The sequence below is a fragment of the Phocoena sinus genome, chromosome 3, assembly GCF_008692025.1.
Source record: "Phocoena sinus isolate mPhoSin1 chromosome 3, mPhoSin1.pri, whole genome shotgun sequence".
In the NCBI taxonomy this organism is placed as follows: domain Eukaryota; kingdom Metazoa; phylum Chordata; class Mammalia; order Artiodactyla; family Phocoenidae; genus Phocoena; species Phocoena sinus.
This window is the reverse complement of record NC_045765.1, coordinates 39,654,577-39,671,614: the sequence shown is the minus strand read 5'-3', so window position 1 is coordinate 39,671,614 and position 17,038 is coordinate 39,654,577. Positions and strand designations below refer to the sequence as shown.

At 39.3% G+C, this 17,038-nt stretch overlaps 1 protein-coding gene across 2 annotated transcripts in view; it reads left to right on the top strand.

Moving 5' to 3' along the window:
- Nucleotides 1-17,038, top strand: part of SGCD (sarcoglycan delta) — a 418,608-nt gene that overhangs the window by 182,102 nt on the left and 219,468 nt on the right. For both annotated transcript variants that reach the window (XR_004349344.1, XM_032628152.1), the window contains exon 3: nucleotides 8,861-8,962. Coding sequence is in view for 1 of the 2 variants with exons in the window: in XM_032628152.1 (XP_032484043.1) it covers nucleotides 8,861-8,962 (102 nt within the window). In the remaining variant the exon portion in view is untranslated. The remainder of the gene's footprint in view (nucleotides 1-8,860; nucleotides 8,963-17,038) is intronic.

The window sequence follows — 17,038 nt, the reverse complement described above, 5'->3', positions numbered from 1 at the left end:
GCCATGAAATTTTAATTCTACAAATATGCTGTGTATGTACTCTATACAGAAGCATACTTGTGCTTTATACACAAAAAGAGTACGATTTTTTTTCACCCTCCCCCAATCACCAGTTTTCACCCGTGGGGGGATTATATCACCCTGGTTGAGAACACTTGCTGTAATATTTTGGAATCCGCTCAAGGGCTGGATCTAGGTTTTAACATCTTTGTAATTCCCACAGGTACCCCTTTCAAAATGCAGCTTTATTTGGAATGAAGACATTCTAACACTTCACAATTATTTGCTGAGCACGTAGTATGAGCCAGGCAATGTTGTAGGAGCTGAGAGTATAGCCAACAAAAATCCCATCCCTTCTGAAGCTTACCTGCTAAAGCAGTCTGTGTATAGATACAATTGTTTCACTCTGATCAAAACCAAGTAATGCCTTCCGTTGAAACTGCTCCAGCAAGAGCTCATGTTGAGACCTGCTTACTAAAATAGAACCTGGCATTACTTCAAGCTTGAAAATATGCTGATGGAATTAAAAACCTGTTCCATGCTGATGCAGCAGGAAAATGAGAGGAGGAAGAAATAACACTTTCTTTAAATGAACGTAATACTCATTCTCAGCCTTATCCCACAAGGGCCAGCAGGGCATCCCACAGCACTCAGGATTTTTTGGACGCCTCAGTGTTTTGCCCAGCACTAATGGGAAGGCCCTTGGGAGCGGTAGTCACTGTCTTTCATTGGCAATGGCTGGGAGACCTGTGGTCCCTTTAGGTCTAGAAAAGGGATCTCTCTGCCACTCCTGGAAAAGGAAAAATTTGGAGAGGCTGGAGCCCTGCAGCCATTTCCCTTTGTGGTCCTAACCCCTCCTAGGGACACTGGCAGGGCAGTAGTGTCTAGAACTCATGGTAACCACAGGTCTCTTGTGCATCCCCAGTTGAAATATAGCTCCTCTTCTTCTTGACTTCCTGCCCTACATGCCTGGCACAGTCCATTTAATGAGAGTTACCTTTCACAAAAGATAAGAAACCTCATGGCTTTCAGGCTGCCTCTGCTTCTTTGCTCTCAAAATCTCTAAGCCACAAAGCCCAAAAACCTATTTGAAATGGTGATGGAAGGGGCTGGGGTCCGGCCTGAGAGATATGAAGAAAGAAACAAATTAATATTTCAGTCTATCGTCCTGCCACTCTGAAATCTCTATTTATTCTAGACTCATCTTGCATAAAACTGGCCATTTGAAACAACTAACCAGACAGTCTGGCCCAGATAAAGAATAAAGAGCAAATGCCATCATCCTTGGACCAGCCCAGAGTGTGGAATTCCCTAGATTCCACCCACCTCTGCCCCTGCCCCCGCCCCCAGGCCCTGTCTCCCCCAGAAGACCATACAGGGGATCCCTCTAACTTTGGCCTTGCAAAATAATGGGATTTGCTCCTTGTATGTATGTGAAAACTCCTGTGTGCTGGGCTGGGGGTAGGCACTATACAGGACAGCAGAGATCCTGCCCTCACTGGGATGACAGTGGGTCCCTGGTTTCCCACTTCTGTCCCAAGTGTACTTTGTAGACTTTGGGACCATTGGCTGAACAGTGCTGGCTCAGTCAAGCCAGCTGCTAGTCTTCATGCTTGCCTTGAAGAGTAAAATTTTACCATTTGAAGAGAAAAACATGGTCTGTTTCTTTCTAATTACCTTGGGAATGACTGTGAATCTTCTAAATGCCTCTTCTGCGTCTTACTGGGAGGGAAGTTTCAAAACTGACCTAAAACTACTATCTTAATAATACCCACAGCTTCTTATGCACTTAAAGGTGGAATGGTTTCAAATAAGGCTGTTCTCAAGCTGTTTCAATGTGAATACAATCCAGTGTGTGATTGTTCCAGAGCTATAAAAGAGATTCTAATGTAAGAACATATTTAGTTGGCTACTCTAGTCTGCATTATATTATATTTTGGAAATAGAGGCTAATCATAATAACTGACACTATTTGAAAGACCTTTCCCACCACATACTTTGGGCAGACCTAGGGGCTGGGACGGAAAGTGGAAAAATGAAGTGATGAGGCACAAGAGTGGAAAGAGTCTATAAATGGAAGAAATGAAAGGCATCTGGTAAATTGGTAGTGAGTTTCTTAAAAAAATGGTTTTGAAGCAAAGGTTAAATTACTATTACAAAGGAGTTAATTGACTGTTGGATTAGATGAGCATTTCTCAAATGTTGCTGCTTGTATCGCCTTGATTATTATTTGGCTATCTGCCACCTGTGTTACAAACAGCTCAGAGGACAGGCTGGAGGGACCGTCCCTCTTTCTCCCTCCCCATGGTTCACAGCACGTACTTAAGCACACAGTCGGCTTTCCAGAAATAGCAGGTGATTCATTCTGCTCATGGTCCCGGGCATGGGAGGCAATTGGGTTGTAATAAAAAGCCTTTAGACTCTGGGAAGGTGGAACAAAGGTGTTTGACCATAAGAATGGATGGAGTTAGTCTTGGGGTTAGAGATCATCCTCTCTGTAATCGCTGAGCACACTGACCAAATAAGTGAAAATCAAAGTGGCATTAAGAAATACAGCAGGTAGGAAGACATATGGGAACATATGTATATGTATGGCTGATTCACTTTGTTATAAAGCAGAGACTAACACACCATTGTAAAGCAATTATACCCCAATAAAGATGATAAAAAAAAAAAAAAAGAAATACAGCAGGTAGCTTAAATATATTATTTTTGCATACATTAGATTGGGTTAGAATAATGAGTAAGAGTATATAGTCTGAATTAGAAAGTGTTGGGTTTAAATTTCTGATTCTGTCATTAACTAGCTGTATAATTGAGTTACTTACCAGTAAATTGTCTCATGTGTAAAATAAGGAAAATAATGAGTATCTCATAGGATCATTGAGGAGATGACATGAGATAATATAAGTATAGCATTTAGTATATGACATAGTTTAGATTTTTGATAAAGGTTGATTTTTAAAATAAATCAGTGAAAATGTTTTATAACTTTTTAAAATATAAAAGGTGATTATAGAAAATTATAAAGTACAGATAAAGCAAAAAGAAGAAAATAAAAAGCACTCATATTTTAGGCATGCAAAAATAGTTAACCGTAACATTTAAGATTATGTTTTTGTAGAATTTTTCTCCTAGGAAATTTCCTTTAGAATTTTTCCTGTTAAGTGCGTGTATGATTGTATGTGAGTATGTATATGAATATGTATATATAGTTATGTAAGAGTGCCATGACATATACATATATATTCATTTGTTAATTGTTTTTTTCACTTAATAATGGATTATGAATATTCACCTATGTTCTTAAATGTTCCTCTGCAAAAGCTATATCATATTCCATTATAGCATATTTACCCTTTCTACATGAAACTTTTAGGTCCTAAGTTTTCATTTTTTTTATTCTATAAAATGACACGGTGATGAACAACTCTATAGGCAGATACTTCCACGTTTATATGATTATTTCCTTACGATTAAATTCAAGAAGTAGCATGGTAGTTTCAGTAACAATAAAGAAAATGAGATGAAAGCATGAAAAGCACAGAATATAGTACGTAATCAGCACATAGTTAAGTCATCAATAAATACTAAGAATCGGGGATTCATGTGTGTACTGTAAGAGGGGAAGGAGATTTATTTGAAATCAGGTTGCTAATTACCCCAAATATAATCTTTTATTTAAAAAATTTAGGGGTTCTTGTTTGTTTGATAAACACACATCACAAAAAATAAACCAGTTTAGTTTACTTATAGATGTAAGTAGGATGTGTTTCTGTTACTGAGTCCAAGCTTGTACTGCCACCACACGATAGGCCAAGAAATTGAGAGAGGAGTTGTTGGGGCAAGAAATAGTGACTTTATTTGGAAAGCCAGTCAAAGATGGTGGACTAGCGTCCCAAAGAACCCTCTTACCTGAGTTAAAATGCAAGCTTATTTTATACTAAAAGAGAAGGGAGTGTGGCTGCTTGTTGCAAACTCTTTGATGCAGGAATCCTTTGTCCTTGCAGCTGTCCATGTGGGTCTGGTCACAATGTTCCTATACAGCTCTATCAAGACACTTGTTATTTTCTGTTCTGTAACTTTTTATCTTTATAAGAATGGAAAAGTGTTATAGCTTTAGAGATCAGAGCCTTGAGAATGGGCTATCCCATATATTTCAGGCTATAGGCAACATTCTTTTACAAAGGTGCAGAGCCAGCAGGACTAAGCACAGGCAACAGAGCACAAGGGTTAGAGCTAAAGGAGTAGATTCGATATGTAGTCAAGTTTGTTCTTCTTTGTTACATTTCTGTGAAAAGATCTGCTGGTCCAACTAATGGAAATCATCAAGAATAACCCAAAACATAATAATTGATATAGCCTTTGTGTGTGGGGGGGTGCTGGGTGAATATTTTTCCCACTGTTGTGGGTACTACCTGCTGCTAGTGTGATATGGACATGCCCTCCAGCATACTGCCCCTCACACTAGGTTTAAATGCCCAGTTTAGGGCTCTCTTGGCAGAAATGTCCCCACAAGTAACAAAAATAGAAATATATAGATGGCCTGCTATCCATGAAACAACAATATTGACTGGAAAGTTCTGTTCTCATCCGTAGGCTGAAGTGCTGTTATAAAGGAAAAATGGAGGAAAATGCTCATTCTCCACTTGGTCATTCAAAGCCCCTCCCCCGCCCCAGCCATGTTGTGTCTGTACTGAATGTATTGAGGTACAGAGCACATGGCAGTGCTGGAGAGAAGACATGATAGACTCAAGTGAGAAGCTTCAGGAGTCTGAGAAAATGTAGATTAGTGAAATAGGCTGGGTGAAAACTGTGGTGAGCTGGAGAGCATATGGTTCAGGGTGCTACTTACCTCCAGCCAATGGCGGCCACGTGAGAAGGCAGGCTCAGACTGACCGTGGCTTTCAGTTGTCATGAGATGCTGAAAGCCTGGATTTTTCATTCAGATCTTTTCAGTTTCAAATGTTTTGGGGAAAATGTAGGAATAAATTTTTTAATGTATTTTATATATTTATTATATTTTATATTGCTTTATATATTTATATATATATTTTAGATCATATATATATACACACATATATAGATAATATATGATTCATTTAATTAAACTGATTCCCCAGCTTGCTGACTGCAGATCTGGGGATTTGTCAGCCTCCCTAATTTCCTAAGCCACTTGCGTAAAATGAATGAATAAATGTGTGTGCATGCATGTGTGTGTACATACATACATACACAGACATATTATTAGCTCTGTTTCTCTGGAGAACCCTTACTGATACAGATACGCACACACACACACACACAAACACACACCCTTATTTGGAGAAGAAAAAACATGGGGATGGGACTTCCCTGGTGGTGCAGTGGTTAAGAATCTTCCTGCCAGTGCAGGGGACCCAGGTTCGAGTCCTGGTCAAGGAGGACCCCACATGCCACGGAGCAACTAAGCCCGTGCGCCACAACTACTGAGCCTGCGCTCTAGAGCCCGCAAGCCACAACTACTGAGCCCGCGCACCACAACTACTGAAGCCCACGTGCCTAGAGCCCGTGCTCTGCAACAAGAGAAGCCACCACGATGAGAAGCCCACACACCGCAACGAAGAGTAGCCCCTGCTCACCACAACTAGAGAAAGCCCGCACACAGCAACGCAGACCCCAAAAATAAATTAATTAATTTTTTAAAAAACATGGGGAAACAAGGACAGAATCTAGACTTTGTTGAATATATCTTGTTTTATAGATTTGACTTTGGTTCCATCTAAATAGTTTGCAAACTTATAACAAAACATAAGACTTTAAAAAAGGAGTCATGAAACACTGAAGTGGTGGGGAGGGGGTGGATGAAACAATTGAACCTAACTGGATATGAGGTTGGTGGCATGACCATTCAGAACAGAATTATTTCAAATGACTTTAAAACTCAGCCATTTGACTATACCTTCCTAATAGTACATACTCAAGATTTTTTTTTTAAAGACAAATTTTAAATTGTTTTTCTTAATCATACTGTTAGTATGGTAGTGGCATTGGTTTTTCTGACACTGCTCTTTGTGTCTTGTGGGTTAAATCAAATGAGTAGTCATATTGGTGTTATTAAAAACAGGGATTTTTTGGTATGGAAGAAAGGTAATAACATTGTAAGATCCATGAGGCTAAATGAAAACCTTCAAGGCCTGAGTCTGAATTGAAATTTCATGTGAACTTATGGTATATTCCATTTAAAACATACATACAATTCATTTTCTAGCTCTGTTCACATAAACAAGGGCCAATTCAGTAGCAAGGAGCACCCAAAGCTCTCAGCTTGTGGTCTCTAAGTACCATTTCCCACTAAAATGAACCCAAGTTCTTATAAGAGATGGCTAGTTCCAGGCCTGGGGCAGGACATGTGTAAGATAACCCTGGAACTTCTTGTCGTGCCAGAAGCAAGAGGGCTGTTAAAGACTACTGGGTCATAATAAAAGGACTTGACGAGGCCCCCACTGAGCAGGAGTAGAACAGTTAGAACTTCAGTAGGAATAAAAACTGCACTGGAATGAACAAATCAAAATGTTCATAATGATATTTTTAAAAATGAAAACCTTATGGGTTATCTTTGGAGAATACTAGGTAACCAGTTCAATATGTTGAAGACCAAGTCTTCAACTTGGTCTGCGTCCAGACCAAGTGCCCGAGTTGCTGCCTGCACTCTACTTCCTCTGATAAAGCGTTCTCCCATCCCCCCAACAACAACAACAAAAGGGCTTCCCTGGTGGCACAGTGGTTAAGAATCTGCCTGCCAGCGCAGGGGACTTGGGTTCAAGCCCTGGTCTGGAAAGATCCCACATGCCACAGAGTAACTAAGCCCAAGCGCCACAACTACTGAGCCTGCCCTCTAGAGACCGCGAGCCACAACTACCGAAGCCCGCGCACCTAGAGCCCGTGCTCCGCAACAAGAGAAGCCACAGCGACGAGAAGCTCGCGCACCGCAACAAAGAGTAGCCCCCGCTCAAGGCAACTAGAGAAATCCCACTCACAGCAACAAAGACCCAAAGACCCTTTATTAATCAATAAAGGAGGAAAAATCAATCATCTATCAAGTTCCTATATAAACTATAGTTTAGGGTAAACATATAGTTGATGACATGCAATTTCTCTTGATAGACTATCCCAGCTAATAAATTAAGAAGAAATAATTACTTTATCACCAGTTTGAAATCTCTAGTGAGATAACAGATCCTGTAGGCAGAGATCACCAGTGGCTGATGATATCACAGCAAAAGATGTTCAGTGCATCCTGATCGAGCATGTGGTAGGCAGAAAAATGCCCCCTACTCCAAAAACATCAATGTCCTCATCTCAGAACCCATGAACATGTTACATTACTTGGCAAAGGGAAATTAAGGTTTTGATGGAATAATGGTTGCTAATCAGGTGATCTTAAAATAGAGAGATTATCTTGGTGCTCCCAGTGAAATTTAAGGGTCCTTAAAAGTGAAAGAGGGAGGCAGATGGTTCATTGTCAGAGTGACTGGATGTGAGAAAGATTCAATCGACCATTGCTGCCTTGAATATGGAAGGCGCCACAAGCCCAGGAATGTGGGCAGCCTCTAGAAGCCAGAAAATGTCAAGAAATAGGTTCTGCCTTAGAGCCTCCTGAAAGGAGTGTAGCAGCCCCGCTGGCACCTTGATTTTCCCCCTTTGAGCCCTGGGTCTGACTTCTAACATACAGATAATAAACTTGTGCTGTCTTAAGCTGTTGAGTTTGTGTTTATTTGTGATGGTAGCAATAGAAAACTAATATATTCCATTCTAGGATGTATTCTTTCTAGAAAACTGAGCCTGAATCTTATCAAGCTTCTTGATCTGTTGACTTACACAAAATACGGGGGACAGAGAACACGTGACATGAAATTATGGGAATGTTCAGCAAATCTAAACTGTGGGAAGTGCTATTGGAAAAATGATGTTTTATTTATCAAATAAAGCATGTTTATGTGTGTGGATGTGAGAAATTGACTGAGGAGATTTAAGGAGATGACCTAGTATTTTACGTATCAACCAGTTGCAATAGGGAACTTGATTCAAACAAGCCGATATAAAGAGAAAACTATTGAGATTCGAACATTGACACTGGGTATTTGATAATATTTATTAACTATTTTATTTATTTTTTTGCTGTGGTAATGGCATTATGGTTATATTTAACCAAAGGAGATGGGTGTAGTAGCTATAGTAAATAAGAGTAGCCATAAATTGATAATTGTTAAAGATGAATGACAACTACTTAGGTGTTTGCTATCCTTTCTATTTTCATATCCTTTGGTATGTATTTTAATATTTGCATAATAAAATATTAATAAAAATATTAGTAAATAATTTGGCTCCTTAAATATTTTGTGAGCCAAAGACACCATGTCCAAAGGTTGAATTAGACCGACAGGCTGCCAGTTTGTCATTTCTGCATAGTTTCAGAAATCAGATCTTTTACTTTAACCTGGGAGATCATCTTTTTCTCTTTTCCCCACTCATCTCCTGCCTCCAGTCTCTCGCCACTCCCTAGTCAAAAGGGCGTCCTTCATCTGTGCTTGTGAATGACTAGAGGGCATTACTTATATTTTGCTTCTTTGGAGAATTTGCTCAGTTTTCCAAGATTGCTTGGAATAGATTTTCTCAGAAGAAGTGAACAAAGAGGATTATTCATAATCACACTGAAAAATGCCTCCTAGTATATCATGTCTTCATTTGGAGCCCCCTCATTCTGCCTTCTCAAAAAAGAAAAAAAGGCAATAATTTTGTTTCAATTTTTGAAAACCTAAGGTATTTTGAAATTTGGGCTAATCGAATTTTCCATGTTATCTCCGTGCCTCTCTTTCAGGATGGAATGGGAAACTTGAGAATCACAGAAGAAGGTCTAAAGCTAGAAGGAGACTCCGAATTCTTGCAACCTCTTTACGCCAAAGAAATCCAGTCCCGACCAGTAAGTTTCTGTTGCAAGAAGAAGGAATTGTTCTTTCTCTGGAATCTAAATCTGGGGGAAATTATCTTGCTGTTGGCTGAGTACAGAAGGTTGGGGGCAGGGGTGGCAATGCAGGTAAGTGAGATGCTTTGGAATATGAAATCTTGAGTGTAATCACCACCATGGTACTGTAGCAAATGAGATGACCTCTCTGAGCATCTTTCCATCCCTGCCAAATAGAAGGTGATAACCTTTATTAACAAACTTTCTAGATTGTGCTGCAAAGAAAACAAAATAAATGTGGAAATGCCTTCAGTACTATACAAATCCAAGAAAGTCTTGCTATTGCTTTTAATTGTCAAGTAGTTCAAAGGCATCTTTAGAAATAGTCCTAAAGAGCTAGAAAATTATTTTTTATGAAGGATTTGGACAATGTAGCCAAGGTTGATTAGAATCAATTTAATATATACAACTATGCTCAGAATGGTATCTAAATGATCACACTAGAGTGTGTGCTCTGCCCCATGCACTTTGCTGCTTTGATGGATTATCATTATCTAATATAATTCATAGATGAGTCCACTGGGGTGGTGATTATTGTTGCATTCATTTTACACATTGAAGAACTGAGGCTTAGAGAAGTAGTTTGTCCAAAGCCACATTCTTATGAATCAGTGGAGCAAGGATTTCAACTCAGGAAATCCAATTCTAAAGCTTCTCTGTTAACCCACAGCCTCCTACCAAAGCTCCTTCTCTCATTCTGTTGTTTTTTTTAAAGTCATGATGGAAGTGATTCCTAGACACCTTGATTTTATTAACCAGTATTATCAAAATTAATTTTTGTTTTTGAGTATATTTTGGGGTTGGTTGTTCTTTGGCTTTCAGTTTTGCTTTTTGGTGGGGTGGTGAAGTATGCTGGTTGAAAAGTATTATTAATGTATTTGCTCTGCCTGGGACTGGTTCGCGTCCACCTGTGAGCAAAGAATAACATGGAAGTTCCCCAAAGCATCATTTCTATTGTGTGCATCGATTAATGCAATTAATGAAATTCAGCAACTTGATGCAGTGGGTAATTTTATCTGAGTGCTATCTAAACTACTGAATTGCATGAAACTGAGTGCAACTACTGAATTGCCAATAAGTTTACTTTCTTCTGTGCCTGGTGAAAGGGAGGGAGACATGATGTTAAAATCAGCAAGAAGAGCAAATTATTTCAGCTACCCAATCAGTGATTATGAAATTTAATGGGGAACCCATAGCATATTGGCTTAAAGTACCAAGAGTATTAGTATAAACTAGTATTAAACTAGTTTATCTCACTAATTTGGACTGGTCATTTCTTTCTTATGGTGTTGGATCTTTCTCCGTAAATATTTTCAGCTTTTATTTTTCTTCTTTTTTATAATTCTTTAAAAATGTAAAACCCATTTTTATCTCAAGGGCCACAGAAAAATAGGCTGCAGGCTGTAGTTTGCCAACCCCTCTAACCTATATTAGCGATATTTCCATAAGTGTGTAAATGCTCAGGCTAGATTTCATGTGGTACAAGAGAGCAGATTTTAAGATCAGGGGTAGAATAGTTGATATGTGTTAAGTAAAATATCCCGAAATACGTTTCCTTGGTGGAGAATCATAGTCATATAAAGGAACTGAGACACGTGTCTTAGAAGACTTGAAAAAGGGTACCTGGTATATCTCTTAGGCCCATATGCAGGAATTGGACTCTTAGAAAATATGTCAGCCAGCCTATCTGAAAATCAGTAGTCATCTGATCCCAAGTCAAAGATACACTTGATTAGAAGCTTAAAAAGTAATGATGATCATGAAAAACTTACTTTAATATCGAAAAAGCAGTGAGTTAAATCCAAGGCTTTCAAATCCTTGTTTAAAGAAAATTAAAGGGTTAAAATTCACTATTTTTTCATTGTTCTTCAGAAAGTATTTTTCCTTTCAAAAAATAAATGGCAGATGCGTGAAGCTTTTAGCCTTATATGTTTCTGATAACAAAATAAATGTGTTCTAAATGAAGAAAAGAAGGCATGCACATATGCATATATGTTAAAAATCCACCAGAAAGTCTTGTGGCCTCTACCTGAAACATGTGCCCATATCCATCCACTCTTCTCCATCACGTCACCCCCCAGTTCAAGCCACCGTCCTCTCTCACCTGCACCATTGCTATAACCTCTTCTGTCTCTGCTGCCCTTCACTCTTAGCCTCATCGTCCAAATTGTAACCAAAGTAGCCTTTTCAAATATGAAGTCTCTCCACCCCTTTGCAAAGGATTCTCTGTTAACTTCCCATTATACCTAGAATAAAATCCAAACTTCTCACTAAGGCGAGAGAACAAGATTAGAAGCTAGGGATTTAGTCTGTAGGGCTCTCCTTCCCTCAAACACAGGGATTATTGTCTGCTGAACAAAATTGGGGTTCTGGGAGCAATGACGGTAGAGGGAATGATTGGTGAGCAGGTAACCAGTAGAATTTGCCATGCTTCTTGAATCATAGCCTCATATGATGCTTATGAGAACCTCACATGTAGTAGCTTTCTATTCGCTACTCTGGCATCTTCAGCTTACCGTTTTGTTGTTGTTGTTTTCTGACGTTACCTGACCATTGCTTACATGCCACCTCTGGAAGACTCTTCTCTATAGAATTATCTGCACTATCACTTTGCCATGGATCACAGCTGTTTCTCTTTCATGGGGTGTCTCCTTCTCTTTTTCCCATTGAAAAGAGATCAGCGTCCAGTGAACAAGATTACACAGCTCTTCTAAGTGAGGATAACTAATGAAGCAATACTTGACTTCATTTTGGTTTTGTGTTTCATTGATCCGAGAGGAGCTGAGATTGTTTAAGCAATCCACACCATGTTCAATACAGTATCCATTTCATTATTGAAGGTTGCAAACTTGGTAAAGTCACTACAAATTGATTAGTGTGATAGCGGTCTCTTAGGAAGATAAATTAATGAGAAAATGTTCATCTCTATAAAAACTCCCATCTGGGAATTGAATGAAAGCCCTGGGATTCTCTAGCTTTAACTACATGGATGCATAGCTTCTAAGTGGTAAAGTATCATGCCACTCAGGAAATAGATTGAAAACGACACACTAAATTAAATATTCTACCATTACATCCAAAGACCACCCTGTCCCTAGTAATTCTACTTGAATGCGTTAGCACAGAAATTTGTAAAGTTAAGGGATTTAATGCCATAAAACTCTATATTTAAATCCCATTTCAGTGTGGTAGGCATCTTTATACTTGCAAAATACAACTACAGATTTCTGACAGAAGCTACTAGTAGATAGATTGAATGCATGAGTGCTAGGAGACCTTTCATCCCAAAATATCATTTTGGACAAAAGTAGCAGATCCCTGCTTCTTCAGAGAGGCATCTTCCCTTGCTTCCCATGATGCTGGAACTAGATGGTGCTTTTGCGTAACTTAATGTGAAGTGACGAGAGAAGGGAAAGCAGCACTTATTGGGCACATACTAGTGCCAGGCCTACAGAAATGGGGAAGTTGCACAGTGCATTTATCTCCATACTCCCCTCAAGCTATACGTGGGGTGGGTATAGGGGTTCTAGCCCATTGCTATATTGAACTTAGAAGTTTAGGAGAGACGAGAGTAGAAAGAAAAGTTGTAGGAGGGATACAAAAATGAGTTTACTTTAACAGAATAAAACAGAAAATTATTATATAAAATTTAAGTTCTGTCTTTCAAACTTTTTAGTCTATAAAAACTCACATATTTTAAGATGTTCTACCTACCAAAAAGCTGTGTATAGAATAATGAAATCATATGTAAATGGGGTTCTTAGAAGTTGTCTATACCAAGAGACAGTATAATACCATGGTCAAGCTCATGTGCTGTATCACTGGATCTGGGTGGCAACCAGTGCTACTGTTTGACCGATGAGTGATCTTTGAACAATTTCTTAACTTGGTAAATCTTGTTTTCTTACCTATGCAACTGAGATGATATTAATACCTCTATCACAGGTGGTTGTAAATAAGTAAGATAGTGTTTAAGTGCTTAATACAGAACTTGACATGAAATGAGTGTTCCAGAAATGGTCATTCCCACTCTCACCCCCATGTCTTGATGACGATGGTGTTGATGATGGCAGATGATGATTTGATTTCAAGGACAGTACTTTTCACTGTCTACATCATCATCACGTAGTGCACATCTCATCTGATGTTTGAACGTCCCTTGAACCAAATGGTCTTGCATCCTCTTCTTGCATGTCTTCTTAATAATAAACTCACAAACTTAATCATAAATTCAGTGAAAATCTCTTAGGAAACCCATTTCATATTCAATAGCTTTTAGTTTTCAGTTTTTCTTTCACTGAGTTACACTCTTCTAATGTTCAACTTTTTTTCTCATTCTTCTGCTTAAAAATTTTGCTGGCTCTGGCACTCATAGATTACTGGTAGTCTTTCTGAAAAAAATAGTTTTCGATATATCTTATGTACCTTAAAATGTTTATACCCTTTGATCCAGGAGTGACGTTTTCACTCATTTTATAATACCAAAAGAAAAAGCACACTATAATAAAATATTTAAAGATTAATACACACATATGCCAGTGCTTTATAAACACTAGTCTGAGTGTTGGTTCCTAGAAAAGCCTGAATTCCACCTATAAAATGGATTTTGAGGGTATCCCATTTTGTCAATGTTTATGAAAGTTGAGAAACTGCTATATGCTTGTTGCAACTCTGAGCTGGTCATTCTCACCATGGATTTTCACGTTTCTATCATCTCTTTGTTTTATGGAAAGCTGAGTTTTAAAATTCCAGTTTGATTTTAGTATGATGTGAATTGAGACTTATTCTATCAGCCTGAATTAGCAAGCCATATCTATGCTGGAAGTTGAAAGTCCCTAAGAATTCAGTTAGACCAGTGACTTCATTTAATGTATGGGGCCCTCAGGCCCGGAAAGGACGTTGAACTTACCCCAGTTATGCCCAGCAAAGTCAGAACTGAAATCCAGGATTGCAGTGTTTTCTTCCACATCAACACACAGTGTATGTGGTAATTAATTTTCTCATGACGCTGTCTTTAGTATGATAGGTGGAGTTATACATGGCCATTTCCCTCTCATGGGGAATAACTTACTGCAAAGCATGTTAAGTTCCTGAGAGAGTTCACAAGCATTAAAAAAAGGAAACTGGAAACAACAGTGGACAATGCAGGAGGACCAAGCTTAATGATGGCTGACCTAATCACTGAGATGATATTCTCTACTTTATCAAGTTACTGTGAGGGTTAAACGACGTAATTTAAATGACCCAGCTTATGCACTGTGAGGTTAACTATTGAGATGAAGGCTTATGACAGAAGTTGCAAACTGAATCCGGCCTAAAGATACAGTTTATGTGCCTCACACATTGTTTTCCTTTGAATGTGAATTCGTTTCTAATATTTAAATATGTGAAGATTTGACATTTTAAAAAAATCTATATTTTTTGATTCTCACCAAAAAACCTCCAGAAAATCTGGCAGAGTGGTTTGATATTCATAAGGACTGGAGCTAAGTAGACAGTGCCTCCTTTAGATGCATATTTGTTCCTCATTGTGCCACAGCATCCATCAGTCACCACTGTCTCATACCCCACCTGTGTAGCTTGTCTATATAATGGGCCCCTGAAATCCCTTGGGGGTGCACAGCCCCTGGCTTATGGTATTGAGAATGTATCCATCTCATCATGCAGGAGTCCAGAAATTAGGTTGACTTCTTAGGATTCGTAGTCACTCATGACTCACTTCTCACTTCCTGTGTCTCTCTCTTTTACACCAATTTCTCCTAGTCGTCTGGCTCCTGTGGGTTTTGACATAGTGTACAAGCTCAATGGCAAGAGATAGCAGTCTCAGAGCTTCTGGAGGCTGAGTTTCTGGCCCACCAGGGTGGGCCTGAGTCTCCTAGAACACGCCTCTTTTTTGTCTTTCTTCCTTTAACCATAACAGAGCATGACTGGGGAAGAAGCAGACAAGGAGAAGAAAGTTGAAGTTTTGGATTGGGCATGAGGCAAAATAAAGTAACGTAGGATAGCAGACAAGCAGAAGTTTTGTCTGAAGAGGCTCCATTGACAATTTAGTTACAACGAGAGGAGCCGTGTCTCTGGTTGGTTTAGAAACCAACCGAAAGCCGTGGTGTCTTCTCCTCAGCTTCAACTCCCAGCTGAACCCACTGCGCACAAAGCAGTGTTTTCCATGCCACTTGCATGGAACGCGAGCGTCCTGCTGTCTTTAATTAAGAAGTTAACTGGACCATGAAGTATTGCCCAAGTAAATAAAAGTGATTTGTACTGAGTCAGAGGGGCGCACTAGGCATCTTTGCATTTCTTAGCTCACACATAAATTATGGAGATTATTAAAAATTGGAAGGGTCATCTATAAGCCCATCTGTACTGTGAAGCAGATTGCCATTCCTGAAATCTATTTGTCTTTTTACGTGTCATCATTTATCATGGACAACAGGGTGAAGCAGCTGCTTGCTTTTTTCTTTTTTTTGTTGTTAAAAAGAAAAAACCAGACACACAAACTTTGAATAGGCCAGTGTTTAATCCTTTGGTCCTTTTGTTTGTTTATCCTGGGAAACAGAGATAGTGATTCAGAGGTTTTTGGTTGCCTTAGAATTAAAATGGGCTGACGGTTTTTTTGTTCTTTCTTTAATTTTGGAAAAATTGACTGTGTGTGCTTTTCTTATCATGCTGGAAGTAGACGAGTTACTGAGGACTTTGGTTAAATCTCAGTTGTAACTCTATCAGCTGGAGTTTTCATAGAAGAGGTAGGTCTGAACTTCAAATGAGGTTGAGAATGTCTAATTATGTTGTTTGAGGGCCATTGGGCAAGTCGACTGCACCCCACATTTTCTTGTCTGCTGTGGTGACCAAAGTTCCACCATTAGAATCTCAGTTATTTGAAGATTCAGAAATTTGTATTCACGCCAGACCCCTACTGCAAGTACTCCTTCCCCTTATGCACATAGACATTTCCACAAAGGATTTGAAGTACAGTAGCTTGTAAGAAATATGTACAGGGACAGAGTAAGAAAAGATATAATAGGTTAAGATCAAGAAAAATATAAAGTAGGATAAGAGGCAGAGGTTGGGGCACTTTAATAAATGCAGGAGACAGGCAAGATCATGCATGCAATTTCTGATAAGCCTGGAGTTTGGTTATGAAGTTTCCAGACAGAGAGGCACAGTCACTTGGATAAAACCTTTTGTCTATACCTTCTAGAGATTAACACAATGTACTGAATGGGAGGAGTGTCACAGCTGACAGTTCAGTATTCCAGAAAGTACACTAGATTCCAAGTTGGGGAATCTGGATGCTCTTCTTGTCCTGCTGGGATCAGCACCAGCTCTGGAGCAAGTCGTTCCTCTTGGCTCTCCGTGTGTCTGACGTAAAGAGGTTGGGCATGCTTAGTGGTTTTCTACAACATTGTTTTTAAAGCCATGGAATCTTTTTGGAGTCAGATTTTACTTGGAACCCTAAATCTGGACCAGATGGAAGCTGAGCTCCTGTGGTTGGGCAGAGGCTGGGGTGCTGCAGCCCATTGCCCTGCCCACCCAGAGTCTCCCTGTCATCAGCCACGGGATGCCCAGGCCCTGGGTGGGGGGCCCATGCACCACAGTCCGAAAACACCAGGCTGGATGAAAACCTAGCCTCGCTCCATCCAGGCCTCTGCTCACATGGCATCTTCTGACGGACAGCTTCCTTGCCCACCCACTGAAAATATATCCCTTACCTAGTAGCTTTATTTTCTGCCACTATATTATATCACGTCATATTACTTAGGTATATTAATTTCTATTTATATATCATATGTATATATTAAATGACTAAATATTTATGTACTTACCTGTTTGCTTCCCATTACTACTGCACGATCTCCATGATGGCAGGGACCGAGAAAGGCAGTTATTAAGTGATGTATAAGAGCAGGCTCTGGAATGCCACCTCCCTGGATTTAAATCTTGGCTCCACCATTTACTATCTGTGTTGCCTCAAGCAAATTACTTGAACTTTTCTGTGCTTCATTTTCCTCATCTGTAAAATGGGCCTAATAGCAG